At 45.2% G+C, this 21,013-nt stretch overlaps 1 protein-coding gene and 1 long non-coding RNA gene across 2 annotated transcripts in view; one reads left to right on the forward strand and one right to left on the reverse strand.

Moving 5' to 3' along the window:
* Positions 1-446: 446 nt before the first annotated feature.
* Positions 447-21,013, reverse strand: part of LOC137525198 (glycophorin-C-like) — a 52,785-nt gene continuing 32,218 nt past the window's right edge. The window contains exons 2-3 of the mRNA XM_068246128.1: positions 6,934-6,978; positions 447-4,902 (exon numbers count right to left, since the gene is read on the reverse strand). Of these exons, the coding sequence (XP_068102229.1) occupies positions 4,706-4,902; positions 6,934-6,978 (242 nt within the window). The 3' untranslated portion in view covers positions 447-4,705. The remainder of the gene's footprint in view (positions 4,903-6,933; positions 6,979-21,013) is intronic.
* Positions 4,616-21,013, forward strand: part of LOC137525201 (uncharacterized) — a 355,356-nt gene continuing 338,958 nt past the window's right edge. Inside the window, exon 1 of the long non-coding RNA XR_011022892.1 lies at positions 4,616-4,924. This is a non-coding gene — a long non-coding RNA (uncharacterized lncRNA). The remainder of the gene's footprint in view (positions 4,925-21,013) is intronic.

Raw genomic sequence — 21,013 nt, forward strand, 5'->3', positions numbered from 1 at the left:
CCCCTGGGGGGTACTCACCTCGGGAGGGGGAAGCCTCCAGATCCTATTGAGGCTTCCCCCGTCCTCCTCTGTCCCACGGTGGTCTCTGTCTGTCCCCCGGAAGGCACAGACGACAATTTGTCAGGCTGTGCAATGTTTACCTTTCCCCTTGCTCCAGCGGGGGCGCTGTTGCGGCTCTCGGCATGGAAATAGGCGGAAATAACCGATCTCAGTTGGGTCCGCTCTACTGCGCAGGCACAGGAGACTTGCACCTGTGCAGTAGTGCGGACCCAACTGGGATCGGCTATTTCCGCCTATTTCGGAGCCGAGAGCCGATACTGCGCCTGCGCTGGAGCCGGGAAGGTAGTTATTTACATCCCCGCCGTTCTGGGAGCTGTATCGCTGCCGCCGCGGGACAGAGGAGGACGGGGGAAGCCTTGATAGGTTCCATAGGCTTCCCCCCTGCCGAGGTGAGTACCCCCCAGGGGCGTTTTTTCTTAATACAGATTTTCTTTAAGGTGGCCACTAGCGGTCCAATTTTCTGCAAAGAATAGCCCAAAAAAACGAATAAACGCTATCAGAAACAAAATGTTGTAATGCGCCAATTATTGCACCAGTGACCTCATCTGTTCTTCCTATCCGTGCTATGATTAAGGACCACTCTAGGTCCGAAACATGTCAGCAGAGTGTTCCTATTGCTGTTGTGGGATAAGTCCCTAATAAACCTCATGTGACATTGAAGCAGACCCTTCTTCTTTTCTCTTCTTCCTCTCCATTGCAAATGATTATAAGAAATATATATTTTTAGCTTGTTCTAGAAGCTTGTCCATAAGATAAAGCTTGTTCTAGTTCAAGTATTGTGACATGAAAATTTGGCCAGGAGGAGTAGGCTATACCGTCTCATCCCACAAGTAGGTTCACGTCTTCGGCCAGGTGGTGTAGGTTACACCACTTCATTCCACAAGCCCACAGGTGAAACTGGAAACCAGCCATGGGTTAAGCCAATGGGTGGAGTCAGGATTTTACGACCTCATGCACGTTAGGCAGAGGCAGTACCTCTGCACATTATCACCTTTTTCTGATCAAATAAATTATCATCTCATGATCACCTTTAGAATTGTTAGCAGTCCATTTGGGACATCAACGAGCTTCACTTCTGCCAATTCGTTGGCATTTATTTGATCGCTTGGGCTATTCTTCACTGAAAATTGTACCATTAGTGGGCAACTTTTTTTTTATAATCAGGAAAATGACAAACGAGGAGTGCTCTATGGTGTGTTAACGTTTATCGAATGATTAAAAGGATTTAAAAATGCACTTATAAGATGTAGATGATAATAAAACATGTAACCCAACATGTGGGCAGTCAGGAAGCCCTTTTGCGTCTCCTCCCTCCGAATACCGTAGCAGCGTCATGGAGCTTATGTACGCACGTCTGAAGTGTCATGACGTGGCAGGCACTGTGAAGCAGGACCCAATACACCACTCCACCCCGATTGTCTGTCAACATCAGGACACCTCTGCTGCTGGCCACAGCTACGGTATTCGGAGGGAGGAGACACAAAAGGGCTTCCTGACTGTAACGATTGGTGTCAGCAACACAGATTTTTCTGATTATTGGTGATCTGCATTATCACCAATAATACAGATACTATACCTGATTATGTGGTGATCTGCAGAATGACCAATAATGCTAGTATAGCTAAACACGGGACAACCAATGTGAGATTGTGTTTTTGGTGCAACAGTAATAAGAAAAGGAGATCTCCCGAGGAGCGGGAGATTCAGACAATACTGCAGCCAAGGATCCCCTGAGGAGCAGGGGATTCAGACTGTACTGTTGCCAGTGGACACCTGAGGAGCAGGGACCACTGACTGTGCTGCAAGGATGATCACCTGAGGAGCAGGTGATTAAGACTACACTACAGCCAAGGATCTCCTGAGGAGCAGGAGATTCAGACTGTACTGCAGCCAGTGGACACCTGAGGAGCAGGCACCACTGACTGTGCTACAAGGATGATCACCTGAGAAGCAGGTGATTAAGACTACACTACAGCCAATAATCTCCTGAGGAGCAGGAGATTCAGACTGTACTGCAGCTAGTGGACACCTGAGGAGCAGGGACCACTGATTGTACTGCAAGGATAATCACCTGAGGAGCAGGTGATTAAGACTCTACTGCAGCTAGCGGACACTTGAGGAGAAAGTGTTACAGACAGTGCTGCAAGGGCTGATCACCTAAGGAGTAGGTGACAGCTTTTAGAGATTCCTCACTAATGGCTAGGCACACTAGTGAGGACAGGAAGGTCAGACAAGCAGGGTAGGCAACGTACGGACAGATAAAGTACAAAGACGGAAGACTGATTCGATGTTTAGGTTCAGGCAGAGTCGGCAACAATAATCAGATAGGCAGAGGTACCGAATCAGCAAACAGGAGAGTGGTCAAGGAAGCAGAAGGTCATAACAGATAAACAATAGCAATATAGCAATATCCTAGTCTAGGTGTGAAGTCCTTGGTTTCAACACCTGGGATCTAGACTAAGGTATAGTACACAGATAACACAATGCAATTAGTACTTTAAGCTATCAACGGAAACTGGCTAAGTGTGGATCCCCAGCTCCAGCTGGTTCTAGCACACTGTGGGATCTGACTCGGGTCTGAGCGCTCACACGTAGCATTTGCAACAGCAGACAACCAGCAACTGACAGGCAGGTCCTATATATACTCAGAGCGCTCCACAGCGCCGCCCCAGTCACTCCGGAGCACTACTGGAGTCAGCTGACCGGCTGATCAGCTGACTCCCCTTTTACTTGCATAAAGGTCCTGTCGCCTGGCGCGCATAGCTCTCAATCTATGTGCACTAGAAGGACCAGGCAAAGCAGCAGCATGTAGCTGTGCAGCAGAGGCCGCCGGCTGATACGCGGAGATAGCCGCCATGCCGCTTGGCCATGCGGCGGTATCTCCGCTATCCTTTACACTGACCACCCACGTGTTGAAATACATGTTTTATTATCATCCACATCTTCTAAGTGCATTTTTAAATCCTTTTAATCATCCAATAAATGTTAATGCAACATAGAACGCTCCTCGTTTATCCTTTTCCAGAGTCCCACAAGTTGTGGAGCTTGCTGATTGGAGCTATCCACCGGGTTACTGTCCGCAGGATCCCAAGCTTAGGTGGAGCGCTGTCATTTTTGGAACTTTTTTATAATCAGTTGTGATGGATAGGAAGAACAGATTGGTTTGTTAATGAATAATCGATGTAGTACAACATGTTATTTTCGATCACATTTATCTGATCGCTCTAACGATTCTTCGCTAAAATGTTGCCACCTTTACAGCTCCAGTCTGCCTAAAGGTGCGTACACACATGTGACTATAGTCGTTTGAAACGATTGTTCCCCGATCATTTCAAATGATGATTGTTTAAAAAAAAAAGCAGCTAGATGGTTAAAAACGAACGATCTAGCTTGGCGGATTTTTTCCAACGACGATCGTTTGCAAAAGTAGTACATCGTTGGAAACGGTCGTTCGTACTAGGCTTGAAATGCGCACTTCGCTATTTCTCCATGGAATTTTTCATTTTTATGCGCAAGCGCAATAGTTGCTTTATGTGATGTAACATTCATTCTAACGATCAGATCGTTACACACCTTTAAAAGCTAACCTTACTTAGGTCGTTCTTCCGTCAATTAAAAGTTCGTTCGTCGTTCACAACGAACGATCGTTGTCGTATGTGTGTACGTAGCTTTAGAGATGGTCAGTATGACATTAATCAGTTTGACTTGATGCAAGTGTTGTGTTTATTTCATGCAAATGTAAGCAGTCTAGACCAATCAAAATCAGATACTGCCTTTGATGTCCACAGCTGGGCTCTGTACATCTGCATAAAATTAACATAAAATCTGCATCAATTCAAAATGATTTTTATCTTATTGACAATCACCAATCTACCTCTGCTATCACTTTGGTTGAGACCTTGGCAACAGTATGAGGTTTGTGTTAATAGTACAGTACTCTGAAATCTCCATTCTCTTTTTATCTTATTAGTACATACATTCTGCACAAAGCAGAAGGTAAAAATGTATTGCCATCTTCACACCTCCCCAGCTGTATCTGGTTTACTGAAATGACACATTTTATGAGGACAGAGGGAGCGTCACAGTCATGAAGACTCAGATGGAAGAATCACTTCCATCTCACTAACAGCTGACACAAAACAACACAGCTTTCCCAGTGAAGCCTATGGAGAGGTTCAGAGGTGAAATAAAAAGTAAAAACTAAGTAATGCAACTTGCTAAAACACTTAAAATGTGGTGATGATTTGTTCAGTTTTTTCTTCTTTTTCCTTGGTGGTGTTATATATTAAGGCCTTCGGATAGATGTGGTAGTTTTATCATGACATAGAATAGATGCAGCCGTCTCTGCATCCAACCGAGTCACTCCGTGGGGGAAAAAGCCGCGTTAATCCCTCCGTCTTGCTGACTGCAACCTTCAACACAAACACCTGAACATCAGAAGAACTCATCAGCCTCCCAGATGGACACCTCGGTGTGTCGTGCCGAGAATGGTTATTAGTACATAATCCAGCTTGTTACATGCAATCCCCTGAGATATAATCAGCTCCGATAGCCGAGCTCCGAATGACTGAATCCTTTGCCGTATAGCTCCATAACGTTTCTCAGTGTAAACCCAACGGAGACAGATGGAGATGTTCCTCCATCATCAGATAAAATATTCCTTCTTGGACTCATCTATGGAGTCCTGCAGCGACGGGTCATTCTTCAGTGCGGCATCCGCGCTTTGGGCAAATTCCGTGCCTTTAGCCTCATTGGTGAAATACGTTCCCTTGTGTCGGAACATGTAACGAAGCACCACAACGATGAGGACCACGAGGACCAAGACCACCACAGCAACGATCCCTGGAGAGAAGAAGACACACAGGTGAAATGAAGGCTACTCTGTCTCTTTCTCAGACATAGGGGCTGATTCACAAAAAAAAAAAAATCTCTAATGAATTATCGCTTCTCTCCTTATGTGCTTCTCAAATTATCCATAAAATATGTTTTACACACTTTTCAAGCAAACCTTTGTCTACCTATACTATGGGGGTGGGGGAGGGCATCTTTGCTACCTATACTGGGGGACACCTTGGTTACCTATGCTGCGGTGGCTTCCTATATTGTGTGTGGGGGGGGGGGGCATCTTTGCTACCTATACTGGGGGACACCTTGGTTACCTATGCTGCGGTGGCTTCCTATATTGTGTGTGTGGGGGGGGGCATCTTTGCTACCTATACTGGGGGTGGCTACCTATGCTGGGGGGGCATCTTTGCTACCTATACTGGTGGTGGCTACCTATACTGGGGGGACACCTTGGTTACCTATACTGGTGGTGGCTACCTATACCTATACTGGGGGTGGCTATCTATACTGAGGGGACACCTTGGTTACCTATGCTGGTGGTGCCTTCCTATACTGGGGTAGTTAACTATACTGGGGTCACACCTTGCCTATCTATACTGGAGGTGGCTTCCTATACTGGGAATGGCTACCTATACTGGGGCTGGGGGGGGGGCACTTTGGCTACCTATACTGGGGAACACCTTAGCTACCTATACTGGAGGTGGCTACCTATACTGGAGGTGGTTACATATACTGGTGTTGGTTACCTATACAGGGGGTGGCTACCAATACTTGAGGATCACCGTGGCTACCTATACTGGGGGTGGCTACCAATACTGGGGGGTGACACTTTGGCTACCTATACTGGGGGAAGACCTTGGCTACCTATATTGGGGGTGGATACATGTACTGAGGGGACACCTTGGTTACCTATCCTGGGGTAGCTACCTATACAGGGGGTGGCTACCAATACTTGAGGATCACCGTGGCTACCTATACTGGGGGTGGCTACCAATACTGGGGGAAGACCTTGGCTACCTATATTGGGGGTGGATACATGTACTGAGGGGACACCTTGGTTACCTATTCTGGGGTAGCTACCTATACAGGGGGGGTGCACATTTGACAACCTACCTGTACTGGAGAGCTACCTATTTTTAGAGGGACACCTTTGGCTAACTATTATGGGAATAGAGGCCTTTGCTTTGACTTGGGGGAGGCAAAAATAATGTTCCACTCGGGGCCACAAAAACCTTAGCAGCTCCCCTGTTACATTGCAGAGTGGGGTTATGCAACCTTAGGAATTAAACACCTCTGTAGGCGTGTTAGTGGGGGTTTGGGGGCTGAAAGGGATAGAGTTTTGATATAAGTGGGATAAAGATAGTTATTGGACCTGGCCTGTAAAATGCTATAAACAGATCATACAAGCCCCCGCTATATAGAGTGGTTTCTTCCGCACTTCAGCACATGCAATATGGCCGCCCTGTATGTTGTCGCGGGCTTCTTTTTAGAGGCAGCAAATAATGATAAAATTTGAAGGGTTCTTGTGATAGAAGAAACAGGATTAGGATGGGATTAAAGGACAACTGAAGTTAGAAGACTACAGAAGCTGCCATAATCATTTCCTTTTAAGCAATACCTGTTGCCTGGCAGTTCTGCTGATCTATTTGGCTGCAGTAGTGTCTGAATTACACCAGAAACAAGCATGCAACTAATCTTGTCAGATCTGGCAATCATGTCAGAAACACCTGATCTGCTGCATGCTTATTCATGGTCTATGGCTAAAAGGTTTAAAGGCAGAGGATCAGCAGGATAGCCAGGCAACTGGTATTGCTTAACAGGAAATAAATATGGCAGCCTCCATATCCCTCTCGCTTCAGTTGTCCTTTAATTGGGTAACGTAGGCCGTCAACGTGCACATTGCTTACAAAGGGTCCTCTTCATTTTTACTTTAATAACTTTATGAGTTAAATATATGACAAATGCATCTCCATTAGATCTCATTATATCTGCTTAGGCTGCATGATACGTTCAGAAAGTCTGACTCACCCACGATCATTCCAACATCTGTTCCAACGCCGGCATCTTCTGCCGCTGCAAAGACATGAGAACAGGGAGTCGGTTAACATAGCGATACAACACCCACCTCCGCCATCTGCCTCCCACTCACACTCCGCATGGTGCTGTGCCCAGTACTGCCCTCCACCCCGATAGAGGAAAAGGCTAACATCAATCTACAGACTAAAAATACCACAACTAAAAAGTAATTCTTCTAACATGCAGTAACCATTCCTATTGTAACAGTATAATATTTATGTCTTATACACTTTCTCCAAGAGGTACAGACTAACCAGCAAGCTCATAGTGACCCAGAACTCATTGGAGTGTGTAAGGGACTACAATGGTCCTAAAAGCCCCCTTACTAAAATACTAAGGAAAACCAAATTTAGCTTTCTTAAAACAGAAAGAATTTGCAATAATTCAGGTTAGAGTGAGCTTGAGATGTCTCCCAGTGCATCACTGCTGAATATATACACTTTCTACAAATACTGGTATTTACGTTCAGCTGATTTTATATGTTCTATATTTTTTATATTTTCTTTTAGTTATTTATGATTAAGTAATTTCCACAGTTCAGATCTCTAAACTGCACAGACTTCTGCAAATATGAATGTAAATGTATTTTTTCTGATGATATCTGCAGAGGCAGCCACATGTGTAGCTCAGCCTTCCTGCTAGAACAGAGAGTGCAGGTGTGTCCATTTCCTGTTTGATGCAGAGACGCCATGCCTCCTGCTTGGTGCAGGTAATTAAACATGCAGGAATATGGGAGTTACAGTATAATTACTGGACAGTATGTACTGTAGACAGAACACTAATCTATACAGATACTTAGACAAAATATCCCTTTTGGATAAGGGTGCATACACACATCTAATTTTGATTGGCCAATCACTGGCTAATGTTACCACCTCCTTGTTGTATGGGACCTTACCTTTAAGCACAATCTACACGATACGATTCTATTTACGATTCGATTAAATCCGACATGTCCGATCGAGATTTGATTCCATTCAATTCGATTTGCAATTGCTAAACAATGGCAAATCGAATTGCATCGAATTGAATCCCGATCGGACATGTTGGATTTAATCAAATCGTAAATAGAATCGTACAAAGAATTGTATCGTGTAGATTGGGCTTTACAATCTGTTCATAATATTCAGAATCTGTTGGCCCCCATACTACATGAAAGGGGTAAATTTGACCAATCATTGACCAATCTAAATTGGATGTTAGTATACACCCGATCTCTACTCCTGAAAAAGTGTTACAGAAAAAAAAAATTGTAGCTAAAAACTATGACAAAACAAAAAGCAAACAAACTAAACTTGATTCAAATTCTGCCCAATATATACCATTTGGAGTACAAGATTTCCTGCAGGTCTCATCTCTCTGTTACTCTTATTGGTCCAGGGCAAGCTTGAAGCTATGTACACACATGCAATAACCGTCAGGTGCAATGGTCGATAATAACTTTTTCAGCCGACGGTCCTTATGTGTGTACAGTGGCCGTCAATCGATATTGCTTTGAAATTGGGCATCATTAAGAACCTGTCCTGATGGATCTTTAAGGGGGAACTGAAGAGAGAGCTATATGGAGGCTGTTATGTTTATTTCCTTTTAATCAATACCAGTTGCCTGGCAGCCCTGCTGGTCTATTTCTCTGCAGTAGTATCTGAATAAAACCAGAAACAAGCATGCAGCTAGTCTTGTCAGATCAGACTTTAAAGTCTGAACCACTGAAACACCTGATCTGCTGAATGCTTGTTCAGGGGCTATGGTTAATAGTATTAGAGGCAGAGGATCAGCAGGGCTGCCAGGTAACTGGTATTGCTTAAAAGGAAATAAACAGGACAGCCTCCATATACCTCTCTCTTCAGTTCCCCTTTAACTATTTGACATTCCTGGACGTGAAACTCACGTCCAGGAAGCCATGTGCGCTCCTGCGCGTCCACGCGGCCGATCGCGCGCGTGCACGCGCGCTCCCGGCCGGCGGTTTGTTAGCCAGTGAATCAGTGAATCGGGCAACGGTGCCCGATCACTGATTCCTCTCCCCCGCAGAAAAAGCGACAGCTTCTCTCGGAAGCTACGCTTTTTCTGCTTCCTATGTCGCTCTAAGCGTACGTGGTACGCTTAGAGTGACGTCACTGTAAACAACTCATGGCTGCCATCTTGTGGCCAAAAAGTAAACTACATCTAAATGTTAAATAAAAATAAAAATACACATATTTACAAAAAAAAATACAATTTCAATCCCACCTTCCCAAAAATACCCACATAAAATGTTTAATTAAAAAAAACAAAAAAACATTACAATTAAAAAAAAAAAAAAAACACAAATATTTACCTAAGGGTCTAAACTTTTTAAATATCTATGTAAAGATGAAATATTTCTTTTTTTTTTTTTATTATAGGCTTGTAAATAGTGATGAATGCAAAACGGAAAAAATGCACTTTTATTTCCAAATAAAATATTGTCGCCATACATTGTGATAGGGACATAATTTAAATGGTGTAATAACCGGGACAAATGGGCATATACAATACGTGGGTTTTCATTATGGAGGCATGTATTATTTTAAAACTATAATTGCCGAAAAGTGAGAAATAATGATTTGTTTCCGTTTTTTTCTTATTCTTCCTTTTAAAATGCATTTACAGTAAAGTGGCTCTTAGTAAAATGTACCCCCAAAGAAAGCCTAATTGGTGGCGGAAAAAACAAGATATAGATCAGTTCATTGTGATAAGTAGTAATAAAGTTATAGGCTAATGAATGGGAGGTGAACATTGTTCGGATGCATGAAGCGAAAAACGACTGAATGCGAACTGGTTAAGGGCCCCCAGGCGCCCGAGCCTTACTGATTACAATGCTATTTTCAGCCCTATTTTACAAATCACTAGATTATTTTTCGTTCAAAACATTCGCCACATCCCAATATATTGACGTTTGTAGATGTTGAGTTTCTGGGACTGTTTTAAGGCCTGGTTCACACTACAGGAGCTTTTTAAGCACTGGAGATTTGTGAATGGGAACCGATGTTTGCAAAAAAATCCAGATACTTACCTAAGGAGAGAGAAGACTCTGGGTCCTATAAAGCAGGGGTCCCCAACCTTTCCCAGCCCGGGGACCACTTTCTGACCAATTTTTTTTCCGGAGACCACCCCGGGGGGGTTATGGGTCGGGGTTGTTAGGGGTGCGGGGGGGTGTTAGGGGGGACAGTGGAGTGGGTTACGGGGGGGGGGGGGGGGGGGCTGGTAAAGGTTCAGTGGCATAGCTAGCATAGTTGTTGCCCCAGTATAGGGAGTTTAGTTGCCTCAGTATAGCTAGTACAGTGCCCCAGTATAGCCAGTATAGTGCCCTAGTATAGCCAGTATAGTGCCCCAGTATAGCCAGTATAGTGCCCCAGTATAGTGCCCCAGTATAGCCAGTATAGTGCCCCAGTATAGCCAGAATAGTGCCCCAGTATAGCCAGAATAGTGCCCCAGTATAGCTAGTATAGTGCCCCAGTATAGCCAGTATAGTGCCCCAGTATAGTGCCCCAGTATAGTGCCCCAGTATAGCCAGTATAGTGCCCCAGTATAGCCAGTATAGTGCCCCAGTATAGCCAGAATAGTGCCCCAGTATAGCTAGTATAGTGCCCCAGTATAGCTAGTATAGTGCCCCAGTATAGCCAGTATAGTGCCCCAGTATAGCCAGTATAGTGCCCCAGTATAGTGCCCCAGTATAGCCAGAATAGTGCCCCAGTATAGCCAGTATAGTGCCCCAGTATAGCCAGAATAGTGCCCCAGTATAGCCAGAATAGTGCCCCAGTATAGCCAGAATAGTGCCCCAGTATAGCCAGAATAGTGCCCCAGTATAGCTAGTATAGTGCCCCAGTATAGCCAGTATAGTGCCCCAGTATAGCTAGTATAGTGCCCCAGTATAGTGCCCCAGTATAGCCAGTATAGTGCCCCAGTATAGCCAGAATAGTGCCCCAGTATAGCTAGTATAGTGCCCCAGTATAGCTAGTAGAGTGCCCCAGTATAGCTAGTATAGTGCCCCAGTATAGCTAGTATAGTGCCCCAGTATAGCTAGTATAGTGCCCCAGTATAGCTAGTAGAGTGCCCCAGTATAGCCAGTATAGTGCCCCAGTATAGCTAGTATAGTGCCCCAGTATAGCCAGTATAGTACCCCAGTATAGCTAGTATAGTGCCCCAGTATAGTTTCCCAGTACAGTGCCCCAGGATAGCGCCCCAGTATAGTGCCCCAGTATAGCTAGTATAGTGCCCCAGGATAGCGCCCCAGTATAGCCAGGGGTGCGGGTGTGTGTTAGGGGGGACAGTGGAGTGGGTTACGGGGGGGGGGGGGGGGGGGCTGGTGAGGGTGCAGTGGCATAGCTAGCATAGTTGTTGCCCCAGTATAGGGAGTTTAGTTGCCTCAGTATAGCTAGTACAGTGCCCCAGTATAGCCAGTATAGTGCCCTAGTATAGCCAGTATAGTGCCCCAGTATAGCCAGTATAGTGCCCCAGTATAGTGCCCCAGTATAGCTAGTATAGTGCCCCAGTATAGCCAGTATAGTGCCCCAGTATAGTGCCCCAGTATAGTGCCCCAGTATAGCCAGAATAGTGCCCCAGTATAGCCAGTATAGTGCCCCAGTATAGCCAGAATAGTGCCCCAGTATAGCCAGAATAGTGCCCCAGTATAGCTAGTATAGTGCCCCAGTATAGCCAGTATAGTGCCCCAGTATAGTGCCCCAGTATAGCCAGTATAGTGCCCCAGTATAGTGTCCCAGTATAGCCAGTATTGTGCCCCAGTATAGCCAGAATAGCGCCCCAGTATAGCTAGTATAGTGCCCCAGTATAGCTAGTATAGTGCCCCAGTATAGCCAGTATAGTGCCCCAGTATAGCCAGTATAGTGCCCCAGTATAGCCAGAATAGTGCCCCAGTATAGCCAGTATAGTGCCCCAGTATAGCCAGAATAGTGCCCCAGTATAGCCAGAATAGTGCCCCAGTATAGCCAGAATAGTGCCCCAGTATAGCTAGTATAGTGCCCCAGTATAGCCAGTATAGTGCCCCAGTATAGCTAGTATAGTGCCCCAGTATAGCCAGTATAGTGCCCCAGTATAGCCAGTATAGTGCCCCAGTATAGCCAGAATAGTGCCCCAGTATAGCTAGTATAGTGCCCCAGTATAGCTAGTAGAGTGCCCCAGTATAGCTAGTATAGTGCCCCAGTATAGCTAGTATAGTGCCCCAGTATAGCCAGTATAGTGCCCCAGTATAGCTAGTATAGTGCCCCAGTATAGTTTCCCAGTACAGTGCCCCAGGATAGCGCCCCAGTATAGCTAGTATAGTGCCCCAGGATAGCGCCCCAGTATAGCCAGGGGTGCGGGGGTGTGTTAGGGGGGACAGTGGAGTGGGTTACGGGGGGGGGGGGGGGGGGGCTGGTGAGGGTGCAGTGGCATAGCTAGCATAGTTGTTGCCCCAGTATAGGGAGTTTAGTTGCCTCAGTATAGCTAGTACAGTGCCCCAGTATAGCCAGTATAGTGCCCTAGTATAGCCAGTATAGTGCCCCAGTATAGCCAGTATAGTGCCCCAGTATAGCCAGCATAGTGCCCCAGTATAGCCAGAATAGTGCCCCAGTATAGCTAGTATAGTGCCCCAGTATAGCTAGTATAGTGCCCCAGTATAGCCAGTATAGTGCCCCAGTATAGCCAGTATAGTGCCCCAGTATAGTGCCCCAGTATAGCCAGAATAGTGCCCCAGTATAGCCAGTATAGTGCCCCAGTGTAGCCAGTATAGTGCCCCCAGTATAGCCAGTATAGTGCCCCAGTATAGCCAGTATAGTGCCCCAGTATAGTGCCCCAGTATAGCCAGAATAGTGCCCCAGTATAGCCAGTATAGTGCCCCAGTATAGCCAGTATAGTGCCCCAGTATAGCCAGAATAGTGCCCCAGTATAGCCAGAATAGTGCCCCAGTATAGCTAGTATAGTGCCCCAGTATAGCCAGTATAGTGCCCCAGTATAGTGCCCCAGTATAGCCAGTATAGTGCCCCAGTATAGCCAGAATAGTGCCCCAGTATAGCTAGTATAGTGCCCCAGTATAGCTAGTATAGTGCCCCAGTATAGCGCCCCAGGATAGCCAGTATAGTGCCCCAGGATAGCCAGTATAGTGCCCCAGTATAGCCAGAATAGTGCCCCAGTATAGCCAGTATAGTGCCCCAGTATAGCCAGAATAGTGCCCCAGTATAGCCAGAATAGTGCCCCAGTATAGCCAGAATAGTGCCCCAGTATAGCTAGTATAGTGCCCCAGTATAGCCAGTATAGTGCCCCAGTATAGCTAGTATAGTGCCCCAGTATAGCCAGTATAGTGCCCCAGTATAGCCAGTATAGTGCCCCAGTATAGCCAGTATAGTGCCCCAGTATAGCCAGAATAGTGCCCCAGTATAGCTAGTATAGTGCCCCAGTATAGCTAGTAGAGTGCCCCAGTATAGCTAGTATAGTGCCCCAGTATAGCTAGTATAGTGCCCCAGTATAGCTAGTATAGTGCCCCAGTATAGCTAGTATAGTGCCCCAGTATAGCCAGTATAGTGCCCCAGTATAGCTAGTATAGTTTACCAGTACAGTGCCCCAGGATAGCGCCCCAGGATAGCGCCCCAGTATAGTGCCCCAGTATAGCTAGTATAGTGCCCCAGGATAGCGCCCCAGTATAGCCAGTATAGTGCCCCAGTATAGTGCCCCAGTATAGCCAGTATAGTGCCCCAGTATAGCCAGTATAGTGCCCCAGTATAGCCAGTATAGTGACCCAGTATAGCCAGTATAGTTCCCCAGTATAGCCAGTACAGTGCCCCAGTATAGCCAGAATAGTGCCCCAGGATAGCGCCCCAGTATAGCTAGTATAGTGCCCCAGTATAGCCAGTATAGTGCCCCAGGATAGCTAGTATAGTGCCCCAGGATAGCCTGTATGGGTAGGTGGTGCCCCCCGCCCGTCCCCGCCGATGTTATTACCTTAACAGCGGCCGCTCTCCCCTCTCCGGCGCGTGTATTCATTCAAGCAGCGTATCTCCCGGCTGCTCTGTGTGTGATGCTGCAGGAAGCAGGGCAGCGGCTTCCTGAGCGGCGATATGTATCGCCGTTACTATGGTAACCGAACCCTGCTTCCTGCGTATCGCACACAGAGCAGACGGGAGATACGCTGCTTGCATAAATACATGCGCTGGAGAGGGGAGAGCGGCCGCTGCTAAGGTAATAACAGCGGCGGCCGCGGGGACGGGCGGGAGGGGGGATAAGAGGACAGTCCTGCGGCCCAACTGGGAGCGTCAAGCGCACCACCAGTGGGCCGCGGACCACAGGTTGGGGATCCCCGCTATAGAGACTTCCCGCTCCTCTCCCGGTCCCCATTGTAGCGCTGGCTTCCTGTAGCAGCTTTCTACCAATTTGGTCAAATGCTGCTGCTGTCTCCGCCACCAAAGGGAGTCTTTGGAAGTCTTCGGGAGCCTGAGTACTCCTGAAGACGGGCCATTCCATACTGCGCATGCGCGAGCGCCCTCTCTAGCACACTCGCATGTGCGCAGTATGGAGCCGCCTGTCTCGGCTCCCGAAGACTTTCTAAGTCCCCCACAGGGGGGGATTTGAACGGAGGAGCTGCCGCCTGAACGAGAGCACCGGGAGAGGAGAGGGAAGGTGTAATAGGACCCAGAGCCTTTCCTTAGGTAAGTATCTGGTTTCTATTTTTTTTTAACAAAGCTAAATGCAATGCTATGGGGGATTTTTATAAAATCACATGACCCCAGTGAGAACACTCAGATAGGATAACATTAGCAAGAGCTTTTAAAATCACAAAGCGCTTAGAAAAGCTGTGTGCGCAAGCCCAGAAGGGGATAAGTAGTGTTCCAGTGGGTATAGGTTTTATACATTATTTAGACAGACTCGTATGTCATCTGTTAGTGAACAGATTTAAAATAATGTTGTAAACATTTAGTGAATATAAAACCGTAACACGCCATAATCAATATTATTTTTTTTTGTAGTTGTACCATATTTACAACCCCCGTATGGGTAAAATAATATAAACTTCCCGGGACCTGATACCCGGAGAGTAAACAGAGTATATGAAATTTCGTATTCAGTTATTAGTATACTGGGACCAGGACACGGCTCAAAGCTTTTCGTGAATCTTGGTTCCCTTTCTCAGGAAGTGTTCAGCCCTGTATTGGGCGTATAAGTTGAAATACCACTTCGGAAATCAGAATCAGTGTTGAGAATGAAAATAATAATAATCGATCGGTTAACAAGATACACTTCTGACTGTGGTGTAAACTGAACAAAGAGATAAGGAGAAAAATGAAGAGAAAAAGACAAGGTCTGGAGTCCCCTTTATTGTCTCTGAATTGTGCAGCATTGATGAGTCTTATTAGAAAGTCAAAGCATCCATCCCGACCACATAGCATAGGGACAGGGTGAGTGAATCCGAAAACACATAAGGAAGTATTCTCCCAGTAAAGTTATACGGTGGACCAACCCGAATGGTGTGGCCTTTAAAGAGACACTGAAGCAAATACATTTTGCTACTTTTACCTTGTATTTCTCTTCAGAAGTCTCAGTAGGAGTAAACCGCCGCATCCCCGCTGCAAAACGAGGGCTTTAGACCCCCCAAATCCCGGGGCAAGCATCCACTACCATCTTGGTCATGGATTCTGCTGCGCTGAGAGGCAGAGCTTTCAGCTGTAGCTCTGCCTCTCCTGACGTCAAATCGCCATGCGGATCTCCACCTCTCTCCACCCCTCTCTATGAAGGAAGACTGAGAGGGGCGGGGAGAGGCGGAGATCTGCCACAATTGACATCAGTAGAGGCAGAGCTGCAGCTGAAAGCTCTGCCTCTTTCAGGAAGCGCCGGTCCCCCTCAGATTGCCCCCCCTCCCCCCGGGGATTTGGGGTCTGCAGCCCTTGTTTTGCGGCGAGGATGCGGCAGTTTACTCCTGCTGAGACTTCGGAAGCGATTTATTCCCTATAAACTAAACAAGCCTTGCCCACAGCTTTTTAGAGTGCCTTGGCACTGTAGCAAGGGCTTATGGGAGCTCAGTCTGGGCAGGAGGTTACTAGCCACTGATTTCAGAGGCAGAGGGGAGGAGGGAGGAGGAGAGGGGACTGAATTTGTCACATTACACACAGGCTAAAGGGGCCCATACACTCAGCCGATTTTCTGGCCGACCGATCGATCGATCGATAGATCGACTGCAAATTGGTTGGCCAATCGACCGATCGATGGCCGATTTCGATGGATTTCCATTGAACTGGCAGGGTGGAAAATTGAGGTCGATCTGATGAGATTGCTTATCAGTTTGCATTGGCCTTAATAGAAATCTGATGGCAAAAAAATGCCATCAGATTGAATTTCAATAGATTTCAAACTGAAATCTATTGGAATTCTATCCTGGTAAAAAATGTTCTAAAAACACATCAGATAGATCATCAGATGCATTTCTTATCTATCTGCTGCCAATCTAACGAGTGTATGGGCACCTAATAGAATCTCCAGCTTTCAGCCTGTGACAAGCAGAACATGGCTGCCCTGTGCCCTCATTGTATCACAGGAATAAATAATCATGAACTATTGAAGCTGTTTGCAGCTAGATCTGCTGTGTAAACTAACTAAACTTTAGATAAGACAAGTTACTTGTTATAGTTAGTTTTTCATCTCGGATCCGCTGTACAGTAAAAAAATGAACACCGGAAAAAAAATATAGAAATATGCTGCAGGAGCGGCTGGAGGGAACGCCAGAACTAAACGCCAAAAAACCGAGATAAGATGGAATTATCAACATGCCAAAAATAGCAGCGGGAGGAAGGGCTGTGACTGCGCGGCGGGTGAGGAGTGATTGGCGGAGGGGGCAGCGCAGGGCAGCCTGAACTGCTGTCTGACAGATGGTTCTAGCAAAAATATTGTACTTGTTTGTCAAACATTATTGTCCTAATCCTCGAAAAGTGTTCTAAGACGGCCAATGGTTTGTTTTTTAGCTATAAGTAGCTATTATACCTGCTGAGGTTTTCCCATATCTCCTGTCCACTCTACACTCAAATAAGAACTTAGTTTGTAAACTGTAATTTTAAAAGAAAGAAAAAAAGAAATAGAAACCAAAGGGAAGTTACTGTTAAAGGAAACCTGAGATAAACTGTAAAGATTTATACTTACCTGGGGCCTCCTCCGGGACCGCTCTATTCTACCATAGTGAAGTTAAATTAGTTCTAGACTACAATGGACTTATAACTTAGTTAGCTCCTCTGAGGACAGCCAGTGAAAGGACTATGCAAAGTGCTGCAGAAGATTTTACAACTATATAAATACCTAATACTAATAAGGTAGGACATTAGATTATGACCATGGTAAGGATTAGATTCTGAGCTACTCTGAGGACAGTCAGTGACATGACTATGTACTCTGTAAAGTGCTGCAGGAGATGTCAGTGCTATATAAATACATAATAATAATATGGTAGGACATTAGACTATGACTATGGTAGGATTAGAGTGTGAGCTCCTCTGAGGACAGTCAGTGACATGACTATGTACTCTGTAAAGTGCTGCAGAAAATGTCAGAGCTATATAAACACATAATAATAATATGGTAGGACATTAGACTATGGTAGGATTAGAGTGTGAGCTCCTCTGAGGACAGTCAGTGACATGACTATGTACTCTGTAAAGTGCTACAGAAGATGTAGGATGTAGAATAATAATATGGTAGGACATTAGGCTATGACTATGGTAGGATTAGATTGTGAGCTCCTCTGAGGACAGTCAGTGACATGACTATGTACTTTGTAAAATGCTGCACTGCAGATGTCAGTGCTATATAAATACATAATAATAATGTGGTAGGACATTAGACTATGACTATGGTAGGATTAAAATGTGAGCTCCTCTGAGGACAGTCAGTGACATGACTATGTACTCTGTAAAGTGCTACAGAAGATGTCAGTGCTATATAAATACATAATAATAATATGGTAGGACATTAGACTATGATTATGGTAGGATTAGAGTGTGAGCTCCTCTGAGGACAGTCAGTGACATGACTATGTACTCTGTAAAGTGCTACAGAAGATGTCAGTGCTATATAAATACATAATAATATGGTAGGACATTAGGCTATGACTATGGTAGGATTAGAGTGTGAGCTCCTCTGAGGACAGTCAGTGACATGACTATGTACTCTGTACAGTGCTGCAGAAGATGTCAGTGCTATATAAATACATAATAATAATATGGTAGGACATTACACTATGACTATGGTAGGATTAGATTGCGAGTTCCTCTGAGGACAGTCAGTGACATGACAATAGCCTCAATTCACTAAGATCATGCTGGAGATAATAAGGCAAGAGAAAACTTACCTCCACACAGTGAGAGAGTTATCTTACCCGTTCATTCCTTAAGTTACCCCCTCTGTAGTTAAAGTGATTGTCCAATCTAGAAAAAAAAGATCTACTTACCTGGGGCTTCCTCCAGCCCGTGGCAGCTGTCCTGTACCCTCGCCGCAGCTCCGATGGCTTCCGGTCTTCTCCGCTGGTGCAGCTGACCTCACCAGGTCGGGTTTCGGGTTGACCTCTTCTGCGCCCCACCGCGCGGGTCACCTGGTCCCTCCAACGTCCTTTGGACGGTACTGCTTCCAGGTAAGTGGATTTTTTTTTCTAGCTCGGACAATTCCTTCAAGTTACCTCCTCTGTAGTTATTTTCACACACAGTTAATTAACAGCCTGTCTAACTTAAGAAAAAAAATATATATATATATGATATATATATATATATATATATATATATATATATATATATATATATACATACATATAAATACATATACATACCAAAATTTGCAAAAAACATGAAAAATTATTCCTTTTAATGTGAAAAATCCCAAAACCATGAAAAAACACCTTTTGACGAATCACAAAAAGTTGAAAAAACACAAAAGTATTTCAAGATGATTTTTGAAAGACATTTCACTTGAAAGTGGAACTCTGGATCACCAGGGATATGTGAGGGAGCAGGCTGGTGTTGTACTTTATACTGGTTGAACTTGATGGACATATGTCTTTTTTCAAGCCAAAAAACTATGTAACTATGTCACTATGCAACGCTCCAGGGTTTTTATTGTTTTTTTTTTCAGTGCTGGTTGGAGTGGAGAAGTGTCAGAACCGGTCAGGCTAGTTTCACACCAGAGCTTTGTGTTATTATGTACACATAACACAACCAAAAACACTATTTACAGTGGCATTTGATGTAATTTCAAAAGCAACCGACCAATGAGATCTGTGATTGACAAACATTGTAACAATGGAATCCACTGCAGTGTTCTCCTCAGAATTTTTTTTCAGCCACTGGCATGAAAAAGTAGCTGGGCGGGGCGTGATGAAAGAATGCAGGGCAGGTGCTTCTCTGCACAACTGTTGCTTACAGCATAGGAGGATGTGACCCGATGACAGCCGGGTGGTCACCAAAACTAGCCGGGTGGAGCTCCTGGCTAAAATAGCCTGGGGAGAACACTGCACTGCATCGCAACTGATGAGAGGTGAATGCTTCATAGACTTTGAATTGCACCGCGTTAAAGTGCCCATACATCTCTTGACTTGGTGGCCGATCGACCATCTGATTCGATAACGATTTTCAAATCGGATGAAAATCGGTGCCGCCAAGAGCATGCCCGATCGACGATGCTACCAATTTTAGGCCAAAATTGGTTGCATGCATCGATCAAACATGCTGCAAGATTTTGGGCCATTGTGGTCGATCGGGTGCACTGCGGTAAGGGCGAGCAATATTTAGATGAGCTACAAAACCCTTTGCCGTTGCCCCCCAATGTATAAATGTACCAACCCCCATGTGTGTGCCTTTATGCATTAACTGTCCTGTGTTGCCCACCGCCTTTCAGATCAGCCACGCTCATTTATTAGCGGCAAGTGTCCGATACGACACAAGGGCAACAACGTCTTACCGTAACCGCCACACTAACCTCACGGTGCTTGGGGTAATGATAGTCTAAAGGCAACGCGCGGAGTGTAATCGACAGAGCACAGTGTGTCCCGCATGCGCGGACCGACGAGATGCCCTGCCTGCCCAGCACAGAGTATGTCACTGAGCGGGGGGTGGCGCAATGCATATTACACTGTCAGAGCAATCCTATGTTTGTCTTTTTTTGCATTGCCACAAAACAAAAAAATAAATTTAAAACCTGCCTTAAGCTGTTATTGCTTTCTGTGTCTCTTATTAGCAAAATCTCTCACTTACTGTCCTTGATGACACTATGCTTTGGGACAGGAAGTTAACAGAACCTTCTAACAGGGAACACAGACAGTAAAGAAAATCCACCCGTCTTAGTTGGTGTTAGAGGGGGACTAGACGCCAGGTGTGCACACCAATCTGTTACATGATATTGAACAGCAGGGAGTGCTTCACCGTCCTACTTGCACACCAATGGATTGTGAAGGCATCTGCCTAGTTGTGGGATAGCTACACCTGGACCCGATATTGCATGCAGAGGTCCAGGGGGATAAGCTATGACCCCCTCAACTAGACAAGGTGAATCATTTTAATACCTCCACAAGTGAGTACCCACAACAGTGGAACCTCAGTTTTTATCTCATATTTTATGGATTTAAATAAAGTTATACGCTTTTATTAGTTGTACCTATAGGGCTATGTCCTTCTGGACTTAAGTGTTTATATTCATTTTTCCCTAGTACCGCATTTAATTCGGTCAGTGTATAGTAAAGAAAACCTCACAGATGTCCTGACGACTACTCCAGAGAAAGCGTTATAATTCTTGTCTTTGTCACCACTGCAGAGGCCTCACATCACATCCTGTCCCAGGCATAGGAAGCAAGGCTTAATCTCCCAGACCGTAAAGGTGGCCACACACACGATACAATAAAATGATCCGATTTTACAGCAATTTTGATAAAAAACGGTCATTTCTACAAAAAAAAAAAAAAAAAATTAAAAAAAATCAAAAAACCTTTTTTTGTTTTATAATTTCTTTTTATCATTTGAGTGAAAATTCAAATCGTATCTTTTTTTTCACATTTATACAATGC

Source organism: Hyperolius riggenbachi, chromosome 7 (genome assembly GCF_040937935.1).
Source record: "Hyperolius riggenbachi isolate aHypRig1 chromosome 7, aHypRig1.pri, whole genome shotgun sequence".
Lineage (NCBI taxonomy): Eukaryota > Metazoa > Chordata > Amphibia > Anura > Hyperoliidae > Hyperolius > Hyperolius riggenbachi.